At 41.6% G+C, this 24,495-nt stretch overlaps 1 protein-coding gene across 1 annotated transcript in view; it reads left to right on the top strand.

The window, feature by feature from the left end:
• Nucleotides 1-8,308: 8,308 nt before the first annotated feature.
• akirin1 (akirin 1) overlaps nt 8,309-24,495 on the top strand; it is a 43,438-nt gene continuing 27,251 nt past the window's right edge. Inside the window, exon 1 of the mRNA XM_061958704.2 lies at nt 8,309-8,665. Within this exon, the coding sequence (XP_061814688.1) occupies nt 8,458-8,665 (208 nt within the window). The 5' untranslated portion in view covers nt 8,309-8,457. The remainder of the gene's footprint in view (nt 8,666-24,495) is intronic.

The raw sequence follows: 24,495 nt of genomic DNA, 5'->3' as shown, positions 1-24,495 counted from the left end.
ATGGATATTAGAACTGGTAGATGAAAGGAAGATGTGATTATATTTATTATAACACAGGTCGACCACTGCAGAGTGGAAATGGTAAGCTTTCTTTGACCACTTGTTTAGTTATCAACAAATATATTGCACTACAAGAACCAAGGTTGTTCCACTCAGCCAGCATTAATAGTTCAACCGACATTTAAAAGCGCACACAGAGGTAGATAAGGCTTGTGGATGCTGAACATTCATGGCGCTTCAAATGCAGCTGTGGGGCTCATAAAAACCTGGAGTGTCCGGATTGTTTGCATTTAAAATATCCGATACAAACGCTCCAATACGGCGCGTTGACTTGTGCAAAGCTGGACAGATAGTTAACATCTAAATCAGTGGTTCTTAACCTTGTTGGAGGTACCGAACCCCACCAGTTCCATATGCACATTCACTGAACCCTTCTTTAGTGAAAAATAAAATGTTTTTTTTTTTTTAATTCAAGACAAAGTTATATGTTTTTGGTAACACTTTAGTATGGGGAACATATTCTAAGTAACAAAAACTTAATTTAGAGTTATTTGGTTAGGGTTAGGGTTAGGGTTAGGGTTAGGGTTAGAGGGTTAGGGTTAGGGTTAGGGTTAGGGTTAGGGTTAGAGGGTTAGGGTTATAATAAGGCCATGCCGAATAAGGCATTAATAAGTACTTAATAATGACTAGTTAAGAGCCAATATGTTACTAATTTGCATGTTTATAAGCAACTAATTAATGGTGAATATGTTCCCCATACTAAAGTGTTACCATGTTTTTTTACTGGTGCACAAAATGAAGCGTGCATGAACATCACCTTGTTCAAAGAACAAAACCAACACAGTGCATAAACTCACAACAAATTACACACCTGCAAATCAGTGTGACTTCTGCTGTTGCCGTATCCGTAATACGCCGATAGGGAGAAGTTTTTATTTACACGATGAGTCGGGTGTGTCTTGACCTCCGCCGAACCCCTAAGGCCAACTCACCGAAACCCCTAGGGTTCCATCGAACCCAGGTTAAGAACCACTGATCTAAATGTTCTTCAATAGGCACACAAGTTTGGTCTTTTCTTTTATTTCAGTGATTAACACAAGGTACACATGATAGGCTACAGGCTACTTGGCAGGAGTAGCTACACAACAGCGAAGCACACAAGAGCACACAAGCTAGACATACAGGAGAGTCCAAAAGTTTGGACACACCTTCTCATTCACAACACAAGTGATGGTCCCAACCCCATTGATAAAGCAAGAAATTCCCCTAATCCACCCTGATAAGGCACACCTGTGAAGTGAAAACCATTTCAGGTGACTACCTCTTGAAGCTCATGGAGAGAATGCCAAGAGTGTGCAAAGCAGTAATCAGAGCAAAGGGTGGCTATTTTGAATAAACTAGAATACAAAACATGTTTTCAGTTATTTCACCTTTTTTTGTTAAGTACATAACTCCACATGTGTTCATTCGTAGTTTTAATGTTTCAATCTACAATGTAAATAGTCATGAAAATAAAGAAAACGCATTGAATGAGAAGTTGTGTCCAAATTTTTGGCCTGTACTGTATATAACAACTCCCGTAGTTGAACAATCTTGCAGTCCAAAGCAACACATTTGTTAATACAAACAAAATCATTACAGTTCTGTAATACTTACAGATTCAAAGTACCCAAGGCAGAAGCGTATTAGAAAGTATTCGGAAGCAAACGTGTTACTGGTTTAACGTAATGAATTATTTTGGCCACGAGGTATCGCCAAAATAAATCGATTACCACTCCACTTCAACCTAAAGACAACATAAGTTCATTCCAGACTGTTAATAATGAATATGTTAGTGTTTTTTTATATCTATCAAAGTTCTCTGTTTGATTAATTTGACTTGATCAAATCATTCTAACATCCCACACAACAAAATAATACAACTATTTATGATTTGTGCCGGATCAATATCGGATAATGCTCAAGGCTGCCGTATCAGAAATGAAAAGTTTGAATCATGATACCTCGATTTTAAAAACTACATTAAGAGGTTGCCTACAGCCACAACTAGTGCCAATCACAGACCCGGGCACTGGCAGTCATTTGCTTTTGCAGACCACACCACCGAGGACTTTCAGAGAATCTGCGGTTAATTGAATAGAGGCACTAATTAAGGCCTTTACCGTGTGTTTAGCTATCCAAAGAGAGAGAGCTAGCTAGTTAGTTAAAAAAAATATGCCTCAAAAGTCACAAAAACAATAAGTTTCAACATGACATATGATACTTTGGCAAAAAAAAACCTACAGATTTGCTTTTTCTTAGAATTTTTGTGTATAAAAGAATAACAATGTGAAAAAAATGTAATGACAACTCAAGATACCGACAGCTCAGTACAATATGAATGTGTCACTTTTAATACTTTTTACACAGACAGTTAACACAACTGTTCTATTGTAGCTCTCTTTTATAAGGTAATATTTCACAGATTTACGCACTTGTAAGACAGTTAATACTGGATAAGTGTTACATATAACACTGCCTCCACAGTTAAAACAGGTCAAATGACGGTGATAGTTTGACCCTGGTACAGACTCATTGGGTGCCCATAGTTTTGTGGTAAAATATAATAGTCTATAGTTCAATGTTCAAATAGTTTATTGTAAATTCTTCATTTTTTGTCCACTCGAGTGCCAAGTGCAGTACAGACAGAAGGTAATAATATAAAAAAGGAAGATATCTAAAAAATCCATAAATAAAAATAGAATAAAAATATTATGTACACAAAATGTGCAGAGAAGTGACAATGTGCATAGTTTGTAAAAGTGTACCAAAATATTAGAGATACGAATAAAAAAAATATAAATATTACGTATTAAATTAAGTGGTAGAAAATGGATGGATGTGTTATTTTAGAGGTTTTGTTGTAGCAGTGAAGCCTATTAAAAATACTCATGTTAGTCGCAATGATCAAAAAGCTGTGAAAGTGGACAAAACATTGACGTTAATTAGGTATTTTTGTCAGTTCTTGTCAGTTCTGTGGAACTAAACTATACTGAAGGCCCCATTTCAGTTTTTAATATTATCAGGGTTTGATTTCATAACTTGCTAACCAAATGCATCTTTAAAATATAAACAGTGTGCATCTAAATTTACTCAAACGTGGTCAGAACCCCCGTCCCTTTGATTGATTGATTGAAACTTTTATTAGTAGATTGCACAGTGAAGTACATATTCCGTACAATTGACCACTAAATGGTAACACCCCAATAAGTTTTTCAACTTGTTTAAGTCGGGGTCCATCCAAAATTGATTCATGATACAGATATAGATATATATATACAGATATATACTCTAGTGCACAGGTATCAAACTCAAGGCCCGGGGGCCAGATGTGGCCCGCCACTTCATTTTATTTGGCCCTCGAAAGCCTGGTGATAATATGTATCAATAAAGTACTGTAACTTTTATTACTAAATGTAATATTTCTTTCTATTTTGGGAGAAAAATTTTTTTACACAATGTAGTTGCAATTTATGTTAAATATTGTCTAATTATGCAAAAATATATCATCAAACATTCAAACCATTTTTTAAATAGAAATTAATACTAATAATAATGATTTCAAAGCAAGTTATCCATTTGTGCAATATAAAAGTAGCAATAGATGACATGGTAAAATTGTAGGGGTATAACGGTACGTGTATTTGTATTGAACCGTTTCGGTACGGGGGTCCTGTTTCGGTTCGGAGGTGTACCAAACGAGTTTCCACACGGACATATTAAGTAGCGTAACGCACGTTGTGTAAACAATGCACACCGAGGCACAACACACGGCATGCTAGCAGCTAACGGGCTAGGATAGACTGACCATACGTCCTCTTTTCACCGGACATGTCCTCTTTTGCGGAGCTGTCAGGGTGGAGTTTCTTAAATGCCTCAAATGTCCGGCATTTTGAATTAGGGTTGCGTGTATTTTCAATGTACGTTCAGGGTTAAGAAGGGGTTAAAAACAAAACAAATTGTGCGCGCAGCAGCATTGGTGAGGGAGGGGCAGAGACAGAGAGAGAGAGCGAGTTATGATAAATGCGCATGCGTCGCCAGGCTCTGCTTTTTATCCATAGATTTATCACATTTAATTTTTTATTATCTATAGCAGGGTTGTCAAAAGTGTGCCCCGGAGGCCATTTGCGGCCCACAGCTAATGTTTTAAAGGCCCACGGCACATTCTAAAAATACTATTAAAATAAACAAAAACATAACAAAAGTGAAATGTAATTTAGAAAAAGTTGCAATGTTGTAATAAAACAAAGCTGTTTTTTTTCTTTCAAACTATCATTGCTCAAAACATAATATTGAATCAAAATCAATGTTATTATGAATTATTGACCTACCCAAGGTTCCCATTACTTCACATCAAATATTCCACTAAGAAAAATATTTTTGGTGGAAAATTTTGCAAATTTGGTAAATAAATAACCCAAAAATGTATATTTTGTTGTTTTCTTACTGTACCGAAAATGAACCGAACCGTGACTTCTAAACCGAAGTACGTACCGAACCGACATTTTTGTGTACTGTTACACCCCCATAAAATTGTGAAATTTACTGTGGTTTTTACAGCATTTTCCTCTAAATGAAAAAAAAACAGTACTTTTTTTACTGTAATAAACTGTGGTGCCGTTTTGGCATTTACAGTAATACACCGAAAAATCTACAGTTGTTGATTTGCGGTTAAAAAACAACAACAAAAAAACTGGCAGCTCACGTGCCAAAATTTTACTGTAAAATTGCATTTTTTTAATTTACAGTAAAAAAAACAAATGTAAATATTACAGTAAAATTCTGGCAACTGAGCTGTTTTTTTTTTTTTTTTACCATAAAAACAGCAGTACTGTATTTCCTTTTACAGTAATATACACTACATTTTGAGGGGAAATTATTGCAACTTAGCATATATTTTTTTGCATTTTATTTAAAAAAATCTACTGATGAAATGCATTAAAAAAAATTGTGTAATAATAGTATTCACTGTTAGATGCGGCCCTCTAAGGCCAAACATTACTGCCATGAGGCTCTCAGTGAAAACAACTTTGAAACGCCGCTCTAGTGGTGGTGGTCCGAATTGACCCGTTTATGCCATGGACCAACTCTGCCACTGTGTAAACACACTGTGATTAGCTCTAACAGGCAGATTGTATGATATCATTATTTATATACAGGAGTATGCACTAGCAAATAGACATGCTGGGCGAAACGAGCCCCATGACCTCTGACGTCCCGTGTCAATGCTTCAGCTAAGAAATATTGTCTCGTGCCAAGCAACAGCGACCTGTGACCTTTCACCTCAGCAGAGAGGTGGATTTATTGCGCGCTATGCTGGTGCATGTTTGCTCATAGAGCCTGCAGGAGGTGGGTGACGGGGGCGGCGATCCATGGACTATGTATGCTATGTCCTATCTGCACATGAATGCCGACACTTCACAAAGACCCCCATGCCGAGAGGGATTTGGCACAAACAGGATCTGAGCGGTGCGCGGAGGTAAATGGGGCCCATGCCAGGAAGAAAACACTACCAGAACATTCTTTGTTGAGAGGGACGCTCCCATTGACTCATTCATTAGGCTGCTATGATTTAGCTCTGGTATCTTGTTTAACCCCTTTAAAAATGCACTTGCTGTTACTTGTTTTCACCTTTTTTGTTTGTTTTTTGTCTATTGTGCAAACTATCTAGGTCAAAATAAAATACATGTATATACTGTATATATTTGTATTTTTAAGTGAACTGCAGTGTCACATTTTTAAACACTAATTACAAACATGTGTAACTATTTGTTGCATTAAAAAGTAAACACAACTGTACTTGCTGGCAAAAACATAGCAAAATTCATCGAAAAGTAATTAAATCTAGTAATAGAATATGAAAATGGGTTAATACATACAAATAGGGATTTTATTGTCAATTTTAGGTGCTAGTAAAACATAATATTATTGTTAAAAAGGATCATTACTACCAATAAGGAGTATGAATAGGTACATTTCAAGAATTTCCTTACATTAGAAGTGTTATTTGGAACACTAAGTGTCCGTTAAGTTGTCAAATGAACCACAGTTAGACATAAAAATGTGCATCTAAAGCCGCAGAAAACGCCACGTAAAACCTAGGCATAAAATGTCACGCCTTTGCGAAAAGTATGCTTTGGTTTTCTTTAGATTTAACATAACAATGGATTGTCCATGATGGCAAATGTGTCATAATCGCATAGCATTGTAACTTGTCAGTCCTGGCTGCTCAGTCCAATATAGCCATATTAGTATACTAGAGATGCGCGGTTTGCGGGCACAACCGCGGAGTCCGCGGATTATCCGCGGATCGGGCGGATGAAATGAAAAAAAATTAGATTTTATCCGCGGGTCGGGTCGGGTCGGGCGGTTGAAATAAAAAAAAATTTGATTTTAAATAGATTCAGGCGGGTGGCAGTTAAACCAATTCGGAAATATATATACATAGTTAAATGTTGTTACCCACATACGAAAAACGAGCAGGCACCTGCAGCATATGCCACAACAGAAGAAAAAAAAAAAGAAGAGATGGACACTTTTACGGAGCGGAGAAGGGACGCCTCGCCGGGGTCCGGGACCGAGGCCCCTTCCCCCGAGAGGGCCCCACCGGGAGCCGTAGCTGAGGCGATCCGCGAGAAGGGCCCGACGCACGTCTAGGGTCACCACCGCGCCCACCGCACCGACACCCCGCCTCGTCCGCCTTCACCGCGGCCGGCGTCACGCGCAGCAGGTAAGCAGCTTACCTGCCCGCCACCCCCGTGGCCGGGGGCTCGTAACAGGGGTCACTCCGCGCGCTCCGCCCGCGCAGCTTACCTGCCCGCCACCCCTGTTGCTGGGGGCGCGTAACAGGGGTCACTCCGCGCGCAGTGCGCTCACGAAAGGGGTGGGGCTCACCCTGGTTGATATAGACAGCAGGACGGTGGCCATGGAAGTCGGAACCCGCTAAGGAGTGTGTACCAACCCACCTGCCGAATCAACTAGCCCTGAAAATGGATGGCGCTGGAGCGTCGGGCCCATACCCGGCCGTCGCCGGCAGCGAGACGCGCTTGGAGGTGCGCTCAGCGCGGCTCCCATATGATTGCGCACTGGTGTGCGTCTGGGTCGTGACAGCGTGGCACGCGAATGTCTGTGCTGCATTGGATCAGTCTCCTTTCTTTAACAGGCAAAAGCTTTATAACCTCACTAATGCCTTGCATCGTCTATATTAGATATATAACAACGGGCGGGTGCGGTTCTGATCAAATGTTACATCGGGTGGATGGCGGATGGTTGACGACTTTCTGATGCGGTTGCGGATGAAATAATTGCCTATCCGCGCATCTCTATAGTATACCATCTGTGTAATTGTTTTGTCAGCTGTGCTTGACATAATACATATGATTGTAGACATGAATAGAACTATATACACTCGTTTTTACGTATCTTTCTACTATGAAGTAACTATAACTATAGTACTTGCTATCGGCTAGCGTCTACAGTAAACATAGTAAACAAGATATTTTATTTCTCTTATATCCACCAGGGCACGCATTGTGCTACGTAATAAGAGTATAAAGACTCATTAATATTATTTTCTTATCCATTTTAAAGCTATTTCCCGCGCTTATATAAATTATTATGTATGTTGATGAAGCATCTAAATTAATATTCATAACAGTGTGAGTATGTTTGTTAGTGGCTGGTTTATATTTAGCTTTTAGTTACATTTAGTGGAATAAAAATCAATAAAAACGATATCATCTTAAGTTAAAAGCTATTTCCAGCGCTTTTATAAATTATTATGAATGTTGATGAAGCATTAGCATAAATGTACCTGCTAGCGGCTATAGCAGCTAGCCAAAAAATTTAAAAACAAATGTATCTACATTTATTTACACAACAGTGTGAGGCTGTCTGCTAGTGGCTGGTTTATATTCAGTTTTTAGTTACATTTAGTAAAATAAAAAACAATAAAAACGATATCTTAATTTACCTGGTGGTGCCCTCCAGACGTCTACCGTCATGATTCTTCCGTTTGAGTTCAACTCCAACTATTAGGCTCATCACGGGGTGGAGAGGAGAATTAGAATTAAAAAAAACTCACACAATTTACAAAAATAAAAAAAATAAAAAGTTTTTATTACTTGTTGTGTGTCTAGATATACATTAGAAGTATTTACATGGTGACTAGGCGGAGAAAAAGAAAAAAACAGAGTAGTGACCCTGGGACAATCCCCCCTCTGATGCTCATTGGTACAGTCCGCCATTGTGACGTTTTAAAAAATTCACCGAGCTCCACTCGCCTCTCCGCTCTCGGAGAAAGAAGCTTTCCCCGCGGGCAGGAAGCAAGACCCCGCCACGCTTCAACTACCCACATCCTCGCCGGTTATTCCTCCTTTATAAGTTTTTTTTACTCCTTTTTTTTTTTGGTTGTCGAAGATGGCCTGCGGGGCGACGTTAAAGCGCTCGATGGAGTTCGAGGCCCTCCTCAGTCCGCAGTCTCCCAAGCGGAGGAGGTGCAACCCCTTGCCGGGGACTACCGGCACTCCGTCCCCGCAACGATGCAACCTCCGCGCCCCGGTGGTGGACAGTCCGACGCACGCCATGTCACCGCAGAGCATGGGAGGCGAGAGCAGACTCACGCCAGGTAGATCATTTTTAATCCAATTCGCCGGCCCCGCCTGGCTGCCTTTTTTTTTTTTTTTTTTTTTTGCGGGGTGGGTGTCATCATGGGGGGAGGGGGTTTGGGTGGATAGCTAGCTTGTAGCTAACATGCTAACGTTATTTGTGAGGCTAATGCTAATGCTAAGCTAGCCGGGCTATTATGAGGCACTGTCGTCGTTGTTTAGTGACTCATAGTTTTTGTGATTTATTGACGACGCTTTGTTAACCGTTTGCGTCACAATTCAAGTGAATGTTTGCATGTCGGACGTTAAAATGCACTGACCTGCCAGTCATTTTTGTTTAAAGAAATGTAACTGGCTAAACAGTTGGTTTAATCATAATATAACAAAGGACAAATGGCAGCCGAGCTGAATGTGCGTCCTTGCAAAGCGCTAATTAGAAGCTGGCACCATCGTCTTGCATTGAGATGGTGGTGGGGGGAGTTGCCATTATTCCTTTCCTCCCGAGGGTGGGAAGGCATTGTTCATTTCCTTAATGCCTTCTCTTCCACTACTAGTCTCCTCCTTCATGACTTGCATCAGTGTTTTTCAACCACTGTGCAGCAGCAGTCTGGTGTGCCGTGGGAGATTATGTCATTTCATCCATCCATCCATCTTCTTCCGCTTATCCGAGGTCGGGTCGCGGGGGCAGCAGCCTAAGCAGGGAAGTCCAGACTTCCCTCTCCCCAGCCACTTCGTCCAGCTCCTCCCAGGGGATCCCGAGGCGTTCCCAGGCCGGTGGTGGTATCGCTCGGTGCCAGCAACTTGAGGGTTCCAGGTTCGATCCCAGCTTCGGCCATCCTAGTCCCTGCCGTTGTGTCCTTGGGCAAGACACTTTACCCGCCTGCTCCCAGTGCCACCCACACTGGTTTAAATGTAACATAGATAATGGGTTTCACTATGTGTACAGCTCCACTAATGGACATTGGAGTGTTACTTTCAAAGGCAAAATGAAAGTATTGCTAGAAACATAATTTTATATGGGACTTTATTGTATTATATGTATAGTACATGTTCCAAAAAGAAAAAAGCATAAAACACAGTATATTTAAATATACTAAATGTAAAAAGGGGAATAAATATTCAAAATAATGTACCGTATTTTCCGCACTATTAGCCGCACCTAAAAACCACAAATTTACTCAAAAGCTGACAGTGCGGCTTATAACCCGGTGCGCTTTATATATGGATTAATATTAAGATTCATTTTGATAAAGTTTAGGTCTCGCAACTACGGTAAACAGCCGCCATCTTTTTTCCCCGTAGAAGAGGAAGCGCTTCTTCTTCTACGCAAGCAACCGCCAAGGTAAGCACCCGCCCCCATAGAAGAGGAAGCGCTTCTTCTTCTACTGTAAGCAACCACCCGCCCCCGTAGAAGAAGAAGAAGCGCGCGGATATTACGTTTCATTTCCTTTGTGTGTTTACATCTGTAAAGACCACAAAATGGCTCCTACTAAGCGACAGGTTTCCGGTTCATGAAAAGACGCAATCTCTCCATCCGCACACGGACTACTATTTCACAGCAACTGCCTAAAGACTTTCAAGAAAAGCTGGCTACTTTCCGTGCATATTGTAAAAACAAGATAGCTGAAAAAAAGATCCGGCCAGAGAACATTATCAACATGGACGAGGTTCCACTGACTTTTGATATTCCTGTGAACCGCACTGTGGATACAACGGGAGCACGTACGGTGAATATTCGCACCACAGGGAATGAGAAGTCATCCTTCACTATGGTTCTGGCTTGCCATGCTAATGGCCAGAAACTTCCACCCATGGTGATATTCAAAAGGAAGACCTTGCCAAAAGAGACCTTTCCAGCCGGCGTCATCATAAAAGCTAACTCGAAGGGATGGATGGATGAAGAAAAGATGAGCGAGTGGTTAAGGGAAGTTTACGCGAAGAGGCCGGGTGGCTTTTTTCACGCAGCTCCGTCCACGTTGATATACGACTCCATGCGCGCCCACATCACGCTGGTTTTTAATATATTATTAAAGTTTGACTGACCTATCCGACTGTTTTTTTGACATTCCCTTTAGCGCAGTTAGATGCGGCTTATAACACGGGGCGGCTTATAGGTGGACAAAGTTTTGAAATATGCCGTTCATTGAAGGCGCGGCTTATAACCCAGGGCGGCTTATGGTGCGGAAAATGCGGTAGTTTGGTACGCCATCATGAGCGCAACACAAGGTTGTAAAAGTTTCAACTACAATTCTAAATAAGATGTCAAAAGCAAACTGAAATCAAATACACACAGCTTAAAGATTGATCAATACCTATTTATGATTTATGAAAATATAAAAGAAATATACCTGAACAGAACGCTCATGATAGTTACACCAAAATGTAACGCTATGAATCGCGTTTTTTCAAGTTTTTGGGGCATTTTTATGCTATTTCCAAGCATCTCCTTTTTATTGTCGTTGATTTTAAACGGTCAAACTATCCATCCATCCATCTTCTTCCGCTTATCCGAGGTCGGGTCGCGGGGGCAGCAGCCTAAGCAGGGAAGCCCAGACTTCCCTCTCCCCAGCCACTTCGTCCAGCTCCTCCCGGGGGATCCCGAGGCGTTCCCAGGCCAGCCGGGAGACATAGTCTTCCCAACGTGTCCTGGGTCTTCCCCGTGGCCTCCTACCGGTCGGACGTGCCCTAAACACCTCCCGAGGGAGGCGATCGGGTGGCATCCTAACCAGATGCCCGAACCACCTCATCTGGCTTCTCTCGATGTGGAGGAGCAGCGGCTTTACTTTGAGCTCCCCCCGGATGACAGAGCTTCTCACCCTATCTCTAAGGGAAAGCCCTGCCACCCGGCGGAGGAAACTCATTTCGGCCGCTTGTACCCGTAATCTTGTCCTTTCGGTCATAACCCAAAGCTCATGACCATAGGTGAGGATGGGAACGTAGATCGACCGGTAAATTGAGAGCTTTGCCTTCCGGCTCAGCTCCTTCTTCACCACAACGGATCGATACAGCGTCCGCATTACTGAAGACGCCGCACCGATCCGCCTGTCGATCTCACGATCCACTCTTCCCTCACTCGTGAACAAGACTCCGAGGTACTTGAACTCCTCCACTTGGGGCAGGGTCTCCTCCCCAACCCGAAGATGGCATTCCACCCTTTTCCGGGCGAGAACCATGGACTCGGACTTGGAGGTGCTGATTCTCATCCCACTCGCTTCACACTCGGCTGCGAACCGATCCAGCGAGAGCTGAAGATCCTGGCCAGAGTAAGCCATTAGGACCACATCATCTGCAAAAAGCAGAGACCTAATCCTGCAGCCACCAAACCAGATCCCCTCAACGCCTTGACTGCGCCTAGAAATTCTGTCCATAAAAGTTATGAACAGAATCGGTGACAAAGGGCAGCCTTGGCGGAGTCCAACCCTCACTGGAAACGTGTCCGACTTACTGCCGGCAATGCGGACCAAGCTCTGACACTGATCATACAGGGAGCGGACCGCCAAAATCAGACAGTACGATACGGTCAAACTAATGCATATTATATATGCATGCCCTAGTAAACAAAAAAAAGTCCTATTTATTTTGATTGTTACATTTTGAAGTACATTTGTGCAGGTGGGTGCGAATGTACCCATTACCAGAGCTGTACACCTATGTAAAAGTGCTTTGGGTCACTAGAGAAAAGCGCTATATAAATATAATTCAATTCAATTCAGGGAAGCCCAGACTTCCCTCTCCCCAGCCACTTCGTCCAGCTCTTCCCGGAGGATCCTGAGGCGTTCCCAGGCCAGCCGGGAGACATAGTCTTCCCACCGTGTCCTGGGTCTTACCCGTGGCCTCCTACCAGTCGGACGTGCCCCAAACACCTCCCTAGGGAGGCGTTCGGGTGGCATCCTGACCAGATGCCCGAACCACCTCATCTGGCTCCTCTCCATGTGGAGGAGCAGCGGCTTTACTTTGAGCTCCTCCCGGATGACAGAGCTTCTCACCCTATCTCTAAGGGAGGGGGAGGAAGCTAATTTTGTCCGCTTGTACCCATGGTCTTGTCCTTTCGGTCATAACCCAGAGCTCATGACCATAGGTGAGGATCCTTCAAAACCGCACTAAAACAACACCTCCTGGCAACTTCAACCCTTGACTAACACCCTCCCCCTTCCACATCCCACCTCCCCGGATTTTAAATAACCAAATGAAAATAATCAAATGTATTTCCAATGTATATACTTGTTCTTATGCGATCTGAACTCACTATGTTCTCTGCTCGCTGTACATATCCTACCAAGTCAGACCTACACTGTTTCAATGTCCATTTCTCTGATGATGCACTTGTTGATGACTGAAGTGCTGTTATCAGCCAAACCCTCCTCATCCCACCCCCCGGACTGTAAATAATGTAAATAATTCAATGTATATACTCTGATTAACTTGTGTGATGACTGTATTATGATGATAGTATATATTTGTACCATGAATTGATTTACGTGGACCCCGACTTAAACAAGTTGAAAAACGTATTCGGGTGTTACCATTTAGTGGTCAATTGTACGGAATATGTACTTCACTGTGCAACTTACTTATAAAAGTTTCAATCAATCAAAAAAAACTTATCCTGGGTCTTCCCCGTGGCCTCCTACCAGTCGGACGTGCCCTAAACACCTCCCTAGGGAGGCGTTCGGGTGGCATCCTGACCAGATGCCCTAACCACTTCATCTGGTTCCTCTCCATGTGGAGGAGCAGCGGCTTTACTTTGAGCTCCTCCCGGATGACAGAGCTTCTCACCCTATCTCTAAGGGAGAGCCCCGCCACCCGGCCGGAGGAATCTCATTTCGGCCGCTTGTACCCGTGATTAGGGATGTCCCGATCCGATATTTGGATCGGATCGGCCGCCGATATTTGCCAAAAAATGCGTATCGGCAAGGCATGGGAAAATGCCGATCCAGATCCAGTTTTTAAAAAAACTCCGGTCCGTGTTTTCCAACGCACCTATCTAAATAATACATTCCACTTTTCTGCTGCTCCCTAATTTCCGTTCCGCATTTTCCAGCACACCTTCAACACATCCACAGGTCTGTGGATTCTCACGCAGTTGCTTTTAGCTGCTGGCATTACACAACAGGCTCTTCTCACTCTTTCCTGTGTCTTCCTCTCACAGACAGCAAGCGCACTTTCTTACACATGTCACATACTGTCACGACATACGTCACATACTGTCACGACATACGTCACATACTGTCACGTCATACGTCACATACGTATACGCCCTCCCCGAGCAGAGAGGTAGCAGCATGGCTAACGTTAGCTGTGATGCTAGCGCAGCCGTGCTAGCAACGCTCCCTCTAAGGTGCGCGCCTGTGCAATTGCGCACGGCAAATCTATGCCACGCACAAAATCAAATAAAAAAATAAGCGCATAACAATTTTCGACACACGGACACGACAGAGAAAACAGTTTTCGTCATCATTGTTCAAATATTGAAACGTCTGTCGAGACGCTTATCTCCATTCGGTGCCACACGTCCACACCATCAAAATGCCGAGGCAAACATTTCCAGATCAACACCGTATGGAAAAAAATAGTGATTTTTTTTTTAGTTGTGATTTCCTTCTCTGCATGAAAGTTTAAAAGTAGCATATATTAATGCAGTATGAAGAAGAATGTTTTAATGTAGACACATAGAATCATCATACTGCTGTGATTATATGCATCAAGTGTTCATTCAAGGCTAAGGCAAAATATCCACATATATATCGTGTATCGCAATATGGCCTTAAAATATCGCAATATTAAAAAAAAAGGCCATATCGCCCAGCCCTAGTTCAATGATGCCATTTCTGTTTGTCATGTATAATTTTGTCTATTTTGTGTTTATCCTTGAATAAACAGGTCAGTTTCTTGTTACCAACCATTGTGTATTATTCAAACTCCCCTAATTCAGCTGGCTAGTTGTTATCAAGAGTACTAAAACCCTTTTCAACATGATTCTGACAACTAAGTAGGTTAAATAACTTTAAACTTTAATACATGCTCGGATAGGTCAGTATCGGTATCGGATCGGAAGTGCAAAAACAATATCGGTATCGAATCGGAAGTGCAAAAACTTGGATCGGGACATCCCTACCCGTGATCTTGTCTTTTCGGTCATAACTCAAAGCTCATGACCATAGGTGAGGTTGGGAACGTAGATCGACCGGTAAATTGAGAGCTTTGCCTTCCGGCTCAGCTCCTTCTTCACCACAACGGATCGATACAGCGTCTGCATTACTGAAGACACCGCACCGATCCACTCTTCCCTCACTCGTGAACAAGACTTTGAGGTACTTGAACTCCTCCACTTGGGGTAATTTCACCTATTTTGGGGTAAAAATATTTTTTGCAAACAAGTAATTATCGTCGGCATCCTTCCGTCTCGGGAGACGATGGGGTAGATCCAAAAAGGGGGGTGGGTCTCACTGCGAGATGGCCCCTGGCACCCGTTTCTTTCGCCAATTGGATGGGCTTAGAACCGGTATCTGCTGAAATGACTTCTCCAGTGGACCTCTCCAGTGGATCTACACGGCCTGGGCATGGAACTATGGAGGGCAAGCTGTTGTCCAGGCAGCAAGCCCCCCCTCTCCGCATGGCTGGTTTATCCAAGGGAGCGACGAGTGTCGATACAACTTGGCACCAGCGACGCCGCAGGAGTTGCCGGAATGATGCTACAACGTCAAACCGCCTTCAGGACTCCGGCTCCTGATTTTCTGTCGGGGTTTACTCCCTTAGCCTTACCCTCGAGTGGGTTGACCGCAATTAATTATAGTCCGCAAATAATGTGCCGTTGTTGAGTGTCGATGCTGTCTAGAGCTCAGCAGCGTAACAATGTTATACTCTTCAATATCAGTAGGTGGCAGCAGGTAGATAATTGCTTTGGAGATGTCGGAACATGGTTTGTCGTGATCCCAATATGCATATGACAGCGGGAGGCAGCGTGCAGGTGAAAAGGAATGTAATGCTAAAACCAAAAATAAACAAAAGGTGAGTGCCCCTAAGAAAAGGCATTGAAGCTTAGGGAACGAAACTAAAACTGAACTGGCTACAAGGTAAACAAAAACAGAATGCTGGACGACAGCAAAGACTTACAGCGTGTTGAGCAAAGACTGCGTCCACAAAGTATATCCGAACATGACATGACAATCAACAATGTCCCCACAAAGAAGCATAGCAACAACTTAAATATTCCTGATTGCTAAACCAAAGCAGATGCGGAGGAATATCGCTCAAGGAATACATGAAACTGCTACAGGAAAATAAAGTCAAACATTTTGTAAAAGAGGTCGAAAGCAGCAATGTGCTGTCATTAGGATCCGACTAACAAAAACGCTAGTCAAAGATCTCCTATGAGCATTCTTTGTAAGGACCTACCACAAAAATCCCAGTCATGCTTGACAAAGATCTTCTATTTGAGAACAGTGCTGGGTTTGCAAGCACGTACTGAAAATAGGCTAGTTAAAGATCCTCTATATGTCAGGAGCGCTGCTGTTTTTAAAGGACATACTGCAATAATGCTAATCAAAGATCCTACCACAAAAATCCCAGTCATGCTTGGCAAAGATCTTCTATTTGAGAACAGTGCTGGGTTTGCAAGCACGTACTGAAAATAGGCTAGTCAAAGATCCTCTATATGTCAGGAGCGCTGCTGTTTTTAAAGGACATACTGCAATAATGCTAGTCAAAGATCCTACCACAAAAATCCCAGTCATGCTTGGCAAAGATCTTCTATTTGAGAGGAGTGCTGGGTTTGCAAGCACAAACTGGAAATAGGCTAGTCAAAGATCCTTGCTGCTGTTTTAAAGGACATACTGCAATAATGCTAGTCAAAGATCCTCTACATTGCAGGTGCACTCTTATCTTTTGTGGGACCTACTGCAAAAAAGCTAATCAAAGATCCTCTGTGACATGAACACTTTGTTCGTATGGGCCTACTATAGAGATGCTATTCAAAGATCCTCTTTATGCTAGGAGCGCTACTGGTTTTAGGGCATACTGCGAAAATGCTAGTCAAAGGTCCTCTACATAGTAGCTGCACTTTTCTCTTTTTTAGGACCTACTTCGAAAAAGCTAGTCATAGATCCTCTATATGTCAGGAGCGCTGCTGTTTTAAAGGACATACTGCAATAATGCTAGTCAAAGATCCTACCACAAAAATCCCAGTCATGCTAGACATAGATCTTCTATTTGAAATGACTGCTGGGTTTGCAAGCACACACTGACAATATGCTAGTCAAAGATCCTGCTCTGCTTTTTTTTAAGGACCTATTGCAAAAAAGCTAGTCAAAGATCCCTGCGATAGGAACATGTGTGTACGGACCTACTACAAACATGCTAGTCAAAGATCCATTTTATGCCAGGAGCGCTACTGTTTGTAAAACATGCTGCAAAAAAGAGAGTCAAAGATCCTCGACATATCTGGTGCACTCTTCTCTTTTTGTAGGACCTACTGCAAACAAGCTAGTCAAAGTTCGTCTGCGACATAACCGCTTTGTTTTTACAGGCCTACTACAAAAATACTAGTCAAAGATACTTTAGCTAACAGAACTTCTAGTCAAAGATCTTCTTTGAGTGTTCTTTGTAAGGAGCTACCTCAAAAATCCCAGCCATGCTAAGCAAAGATCTTCTATTTGAGAGGAGTGCTCTGTTTGTAAGCACATACTGCAAATATGCTAGTCAAAGATCCTCTATGCCGGGGGTGCTGCTGTTTTTTAGGATCTACAGTAAAAGATGCACGTGTGGTTTATACGGACATCCTACAAGCATGCTAGTCAAAGATCCTTTTTATGACAGGGGTGTTACTGTTTTCAGAACGTGCTGCAAAAATGCTAGTCAAAGATACTTTAGCTAACAGAACTTCTAGTCAAAGATCTTCAAGTGTTCTTTGTAAGGAGCTACCTCAAAAATCCCAGTCATGCTTGGCAAATATCTTCTATTTGAGAGGAGTGACTGTAAGCACATACTGCAAATATGCTAGTCAAAGATCTTCTATATGCCGGGAGCGCTGCTGTTTTTAAGGATATACAGCAAAGATGCACGTGTGGTTTATACGGACATACTACAAACATGCTAGTCAAAGATCCTCTTTATGACAGGGGTGTTACTGTTTTCAGAACGTACTGCAAAAATGCCAGTCGAAGATCCTTTGCATAGCAGGTGAACGCACCTCCTTTTTCAAGGACCTACTGCAAACAAGCTAGTCAAAGATCCTCTATGACAGGAGCACTTTGTCAAAGACCCTGCACTGCTTGTTTTAAGGACATACTTCAAATAAAGCTAGTCTGTATAAAAAAATAAAAATAAAGCTAATCAAAGGAGCACTGCTGTTTTGAAGGCTAGTCAAAGATCTTCTATACGTCATTATTATTCACATCTGAATAATGCTGTATAATAGACTGTATTTATGTTATTCACATGTGAATAATGCTGTGTAATAGACTGTATTTATATTATTCACATGTGAATAATGCTGTATAATAGACTGTATTTGTTATTCACATATGAATAATGCTGTATAATACACCCCTAATATATATGTATGTATATGATAGGGATGTCCCGATCCAGGTTTTTGCACTTCCGATCCGATACCGATATTGTTTTTGCATTTTTGATTCGATACCGATACTGACCGATACTGGCCTATCCGAGCATGTATTAAAGTTTAAAGTTATTTAGCCTACTTAGTTGTCAGAATCATGTTGAAAAGGGTTTTAGTACTCTTGATAACAACTAGCCAGCTGAATTAGGGGAGTTTGAATAATACACAATGGTTGGTAACAAGAAACTGACCTGTTTATTGAAGGATAAACACAAAATAGACAAAATTATACATGACAAACAGAAATGGCATCATTGAACTAGGGCTGGGCGATATGGCCTTTTTTTAATATTGCGATATTTTAAGGCCATATTGCGATACACAATATATATCTCGATATTTTGCCTTAGCCTTGAATGAACACTTGATGCATATAATCACAGCAGTATGATAATTCTATGTGTTTTGATTGATTGATTGAGACTTTTATTAGTAGGTTGAACAGTGAAGTACATATTCCGTACAATTGACCACTAAATGGTAACACCCGAATAAGTTTTTCAACTTGTTTAAGACGGGGTCCACTTAAATTGATTCATGATACAGATATATACTATTTTGATGGTGTGGAGTCTGGACGTGTGGCACCGAATGGAGATAAGCGTCTCGACAGACGTCACAATATTTGAACAATGATGACGAAAACTGTTGTCTCTGTCGTGTCCGTGTGTCGAAAATTATTTTTTTATTTGATTTTGTGCGTGGCATAGATTTGCCGTGCGCAGAGGGCGCTTGAGCAGGCGCGCAGCTGCGCTAGCATCACAGCTAACGTTAGCCATGCCGCTACCTCGCTCTCTGCTGGGAGAGGACGTATACGTATGTGACGTATGACGTGACAGTATGTGACGTGTGTAAGAAGGTGCGCTCGCTGTCTGTGAGAGGGAGACACAGGAAAGAGTGAGAAGAGCCTGTCGTGTAATGCCAGCAGCTAAAAGCAACTGCGTGAGAATTGTGGATGTGTTGAAGGTGTGCTGGAAAATGCGGAACGGAAATTACGGAGCAGCAGAAAAGTGGAATATATTATTTAAATAGGTGCGTTGGAAAACACGGACCGGGGTTTTTTTTAAAACTGGATCTGGATCGGCATTTTCCCATGCCTTGCCGATACGCAATTTTTGGCAAATATCGGCATCCGATCCAAATATCGGATCGGGACATCCCTAGTATATGAGAGAGAGAGATAGATAGATATACCGGCCCCCAGAAAAAAATTTTTTGGTCAAAATTTGGCCCCCCGAGTTAAAATAATTTCCCAGGCCTGCTCTAATCCATATTGTACTAGGTAGCTGAGGCTTATTTCCGGTTGTAGGGTTACCAGCACATTTCTTTATTTTATCATTTCAGTACGGTTTTCATACATTAAAAAAAAAAAAGTGATGACACTATTTTCTGTGCAATGTAAGATCTCAATTTTGGTTATTTTCCAAATTGTACAACCTTGGGTATGTTTCTATTGACCAACGAAAAACCAGCACCTACCGACAGATAAGACGTGTGCGCGTGTGTGTGTGTGTGTGTGTGTGTGTGTGTGTCAGGGAGTGGTGCTTATCTATCACACAGCATGCTAGTCAAGCTACACAGAATGCACACACACACATGCCAGCTGTTTGACTAATACATCATGGACTTCTGCTCAGGGTTAGGTGTGTAACTCATCCCGTTTAGCTAAAAATACTTCACTTTTTTTTCTTGGGAAGATATGAGATGTGCGCAGATTCTTTCTTCTGTTTTTTTATTTTTTGTATTGGTGCTGTTTAACACAACTTTGAAGAAAATCCTGTTAACACAAATTATAAGCAGGGTGTTTCTTGTGAACCAAACCCATCCATCCATCCATTTTCTTCCGCTTATCCAAGGTCGGGTCGCGGGGGCAGCAGCCTAGGCAGGGAAGCCCAGACTTCCCTCTCCCCAGCCACTTCGTCCAGCTCCTCCCGGGGGATCCCGAGGCGTTCCCAGGCCAGCCGGGAAAGATAGTCTTCCCAACGTGTCCTGGGTCTTCCCCGTACCCCAAACACCTCCAAGGTGTTTGGGTGGCATCCTGAGCAGATGCCCAAACTAAACCGTAGAAGAGAATTGGAATCAGGCGATAATTGGAGAGGCTGAAAACGCATCATATGTATGTATGGATGGATGGATGGATGGATGGAAAACTAGTCTTTAAAAAAACAAAAAACAAAACGTAAATTAATAATTGGGAGTATATGAGAAAGTGGAAAGGAAGCCATAGTTTTTTTTTGACCACGTGGTCTTTTATGAGCAAGCATATTCAACAAGACGGCAGCAATCGCTGGGTTGCAATCACGTGACCGAGAGGCTCAAAGGTGTTTCAGGCGATTGTCTAGAGTCCCATCAGGCTACTGTTTATTTACCTGCATCCGTGCAGATTTGGCGGAAATTTTGAAAGGTTTAGACTAGAGCAGGGGTGTCAAACTTGTTTCCTTTGAGGGCCACATGGCAGTTTTGTCTGCCTCAGAGGGCCGCTTGTAACATGAATAAAAGAAACATACATGTATAAGGATTAGATATTGTCACACCATTCATTACCTATGCATTTGATTAGTAAATGTATATTTTACCGACACTGTTAGAAAGAAAAAATCTGTGGATTTTGCAGTAAAAAAAATGACAGAATATTACCATAAAATGTACAGTAAAATGGTCTCACTCTACTTTACTGTAAAATTCTGGTAATTCAGCTGCCAGTTTTTTGTTTTTGTATTTCTTGCAAGAAAAATATGGTTGCTGTTTTCAGTGTTTTACTGTAAATGTAAAAATGGTACCACAGTTTTTTTCTTACGGTAGGATTCTGAAGACCGAGCTGTTTAAAAAAAAATATATATATATATATTTATTTATTTATTTATTGTCATGTTTACACTGTGCAATTTTATGGATAACTTGCTTGGAAATTATATGGCTAAGTAGATATCTGTGTATGTATTTACCCCAAAAATGTTCAGAATGTATGATAATTAGGGGTGTAACAGTACACAAACATGTCGGTTCGGTACGTACCTCGGTTTAGAGGTCTCGGTTCGGTTCATTTTCGGTACAGTAAGAAAAGAACAAAATATACATTTTTGGGTTATTTATTTACCAAATTTGCAAAATCTTCCACCAAAAATATTTTTCTTAGTGGAATATTTAATGTGAAGCAATGGGAACTTTGGATAGGTCAATAATTCATAATAACATTGATTTTTGATTCAATATTATGTTTTGAGCAATGACAGTTTGAAAGAAAAAAAACAGCTTTGTTTTATTAGTCAACATTGCAACTTTTTCTAAATTACATTTAATCTTTAAGCTTTTTTATTTCACTTTTGTTATGTTTTTGTTTATTTTAATAGTATTTTTAGAATGTGCCGTGGGCCTTTAAAACATTAGCTGTGGGCCGCAAATGGCCTCCGTGGCACACTTTTGACACCCCTGCTATAGATAATAAAAAAATCAATGTGATAAATCTATGGATAAAAAGCAGAGCCAGGCGACGCATGCGCGTTTATCATAACTCTCTCTCTCTCTCTCTCTCTCTCTCTCTCTGTCTCTGCCCCTCCCTCACCAATGCTGCTGCGCGCACAATTTGTTTTGTTTTTAACCCCTTCTTAACCCTGAACGTACATTGAAAATACACGCAACCCTAACTCAAAATGCCGGACATTTGAGGCATTTAAGAAACTCCACCCTGACAGCTCCGCAAAAGAGGACATGTCCGGTGAAAAGAGGACGTATGGTCAGTCTATCCTAGCCCGTTAGCTGCTAGCATGCCGTTTGTTGTGCCTCGGTGTGCATTGTTTACACAACGTGCGTTACGCTACTTAATATGTCCGTGTGGAAACTCGTTCGGTACACCTCCGAACCGAACCAGAAGCCCCGTATCGAAACGGTTCAATACAAATACACGTACCGTTACACCCCTAATATATATATATATATATATATATATCTTTATATATATATATATATATATATATATATATATATATATATATACCGTATATATATATATATTATATATATTGTCATGTTTACAGTGTGCAATTTTATGGATAACTTATTGGAAATCATATGGCTAAGTAGATATTTGTGTGTTTTTACCTCAAAAATGTTCAGAATGTATGATAATGTAATATCTGTTGCATTATTAGAGAGATAAAGTTCAAAAGATGTATAACTGCATGCTGTACATGTCTATTTTTCTGTTAAAATAGAAAAAGGAAGAAAGGTAAAGTACTTTATTGATTCATATTATTTCCAAGCCTTCACGGGCCATTCAACATGATGTGGCGGGCCAGATCTGGCCCCCGGGCCTTGAGTTGGACACCTGTGGTTTAGAGGCAAATATATAAGCTATCATGAAAAAATATTTCACATAGAATGGAGTGGATTTATTCACTCTTAAGAAAAAATATTTTTGAATGATTTAAACCATTTATCATCTCCAAAACGTTACTGCACTTATATCGTAAGTAGGGCTTCAATTCTCGACAAACGTCGACAATTGTATTTGTCGACAACAGTCTTATTATTTAGCTGTATATGTCCCTGTTGTTCAGCAATGTTTGCTAGCGATATCAAGATTCAATATATTCTGTCGACCCTACGAGAGATTTATTAATCTACTTTATTGATACTGTTAAGGATATTTTCTTGATGCTAACAAATATCACCAAAGACGCTTTAACGCGGTCATCCGTGTCAAATAAAGCACTTGTCTTTCCCGCACAACAATTAAGCTTTTAGTTTCTGTTATGAAAATGGACAATGAAAATACGGTGGATTGGACCAACAATTAAAATATTTATCACTAGGACTTAACATGACATTGGTGTATTTGTACAACCAGGTCTTCGTAGTTATATTTAGGCATAGCAACCACAAAAGAACACAATCTGTTGCGATTTATGCCCTTTCTTTACATTTAGTTCTAATCTCAAACACTACTAATATAGTAATAGTTTCTCAAACATTTTACAAAGTGATCACTGCAGACACAAGCATGATCCACTTATATTCCACAAGATAACAAAGTGATATTTTTAAGAGCCATTTTCTTCAGAGCACTTTTGCTTTTTTCCTTGACTTTATTATGAACCACTTATTTCGGGACGCTTTTGAAAGCTCTGTCCTATATCTCCATTTGAACAACTGGAACGCCCAAACTCCACACTCACTCTCACCTGTTTGAATGCTACGCTCAAGCTGCTTGACCATCGTGTCAATTAAGCCGCAAAGAAGCAAAACGGACGTGACGTTGTATTAGGGCTTGGCGATATATTGATATACTCGATATATCGCAGGTTTGTCTCTGTGCGATATAGAAAATGACTATATGGTGATATTGGAGTATACACTACAGGCGTTTCTCACTCTTTCTTGTGTCTCCTTCTCACAAAGACTTAAAACAAACGCACCTTCTTACATACGTCACATACGTATGCGCCCTTGCGGAACAGAGAGGTAGCGGCATGTGTAACTTTAGCGAGTGGTAATACGAGAGGAAGAAGGTGCGAATCTGGTAACGAATGAAGGAATAATTAATTCCCACGAAAAACAGCAGGGGGTCCATCGTCTGGCGGTGGTTTGGCTTCAAGCGGAAGATGTTGAACAGACAACCGTAATATGTCAAGTGTGGGGCAAAAGCGTTGCTACAAAAAGTAGCATTACTGCTAATATGTAGCATCATTTGAAAAGTCACCCGCTAGAGAATGAAGAGTGTTTGAAACTCCACATGTCAACATCTCCGTTCGGTGCCACACCCACAAAATGCAGAGGCAACCATTTCCACATCAACACCGTATGAAACAAATAGTCAACAGAAGGAGATAACGTCCGCAGGAACCTACCACATAGCGAAGGACATACACTATTTGATTTCCTATTATGCAGCTCATTTTTATTTGACACTTCACGGTGGCAGAGGGGTTAGTGCATCTGCCTCACAATACGAAGGTCCTGAGTAGTCTTGGGTTCAATCCCGGGCTCGGGATCTTTCTGTGTGGAGTTTGCATGTTCTCCCCGTGACTGTGTGGGTTCCCTCCGGGTACTCCGGCTTCCTCCCACCTCCAAAGACATGCACCTGGGGATAAGTTGATTGGCAACACTAAATTGGCCCTAGTGTGTGGATGTGAGTGTGAATGTTGTCTGTCTATCTGTGTTGGCCCTGCGATGAGGTGGCGACTTGTCCAGGGTGTACACCGCCTTCCGCCCGATTGTAGCTGAGATAGG

This window comes from Nerophis lumbriciformis, linkage group LG04 (genome assembly GCF_033978685.3).
Source record: "Nerophis lumbriciformis linkage group LG04, RoL_Nlum_v2.1, whole genome shotgun sequence".
In the NCBI taxonomy this organism is placed as follows: domain Eukaryota; kingdom Metazoa; phylum Chordata; class Actinopteri; order Syngnathiformes; family Syngnathidae; genus Nerophis; species Nerophis lumbriciformis.
This window is presented reverse-complemented; position numbering and strand designations above follow the sequence as displayed.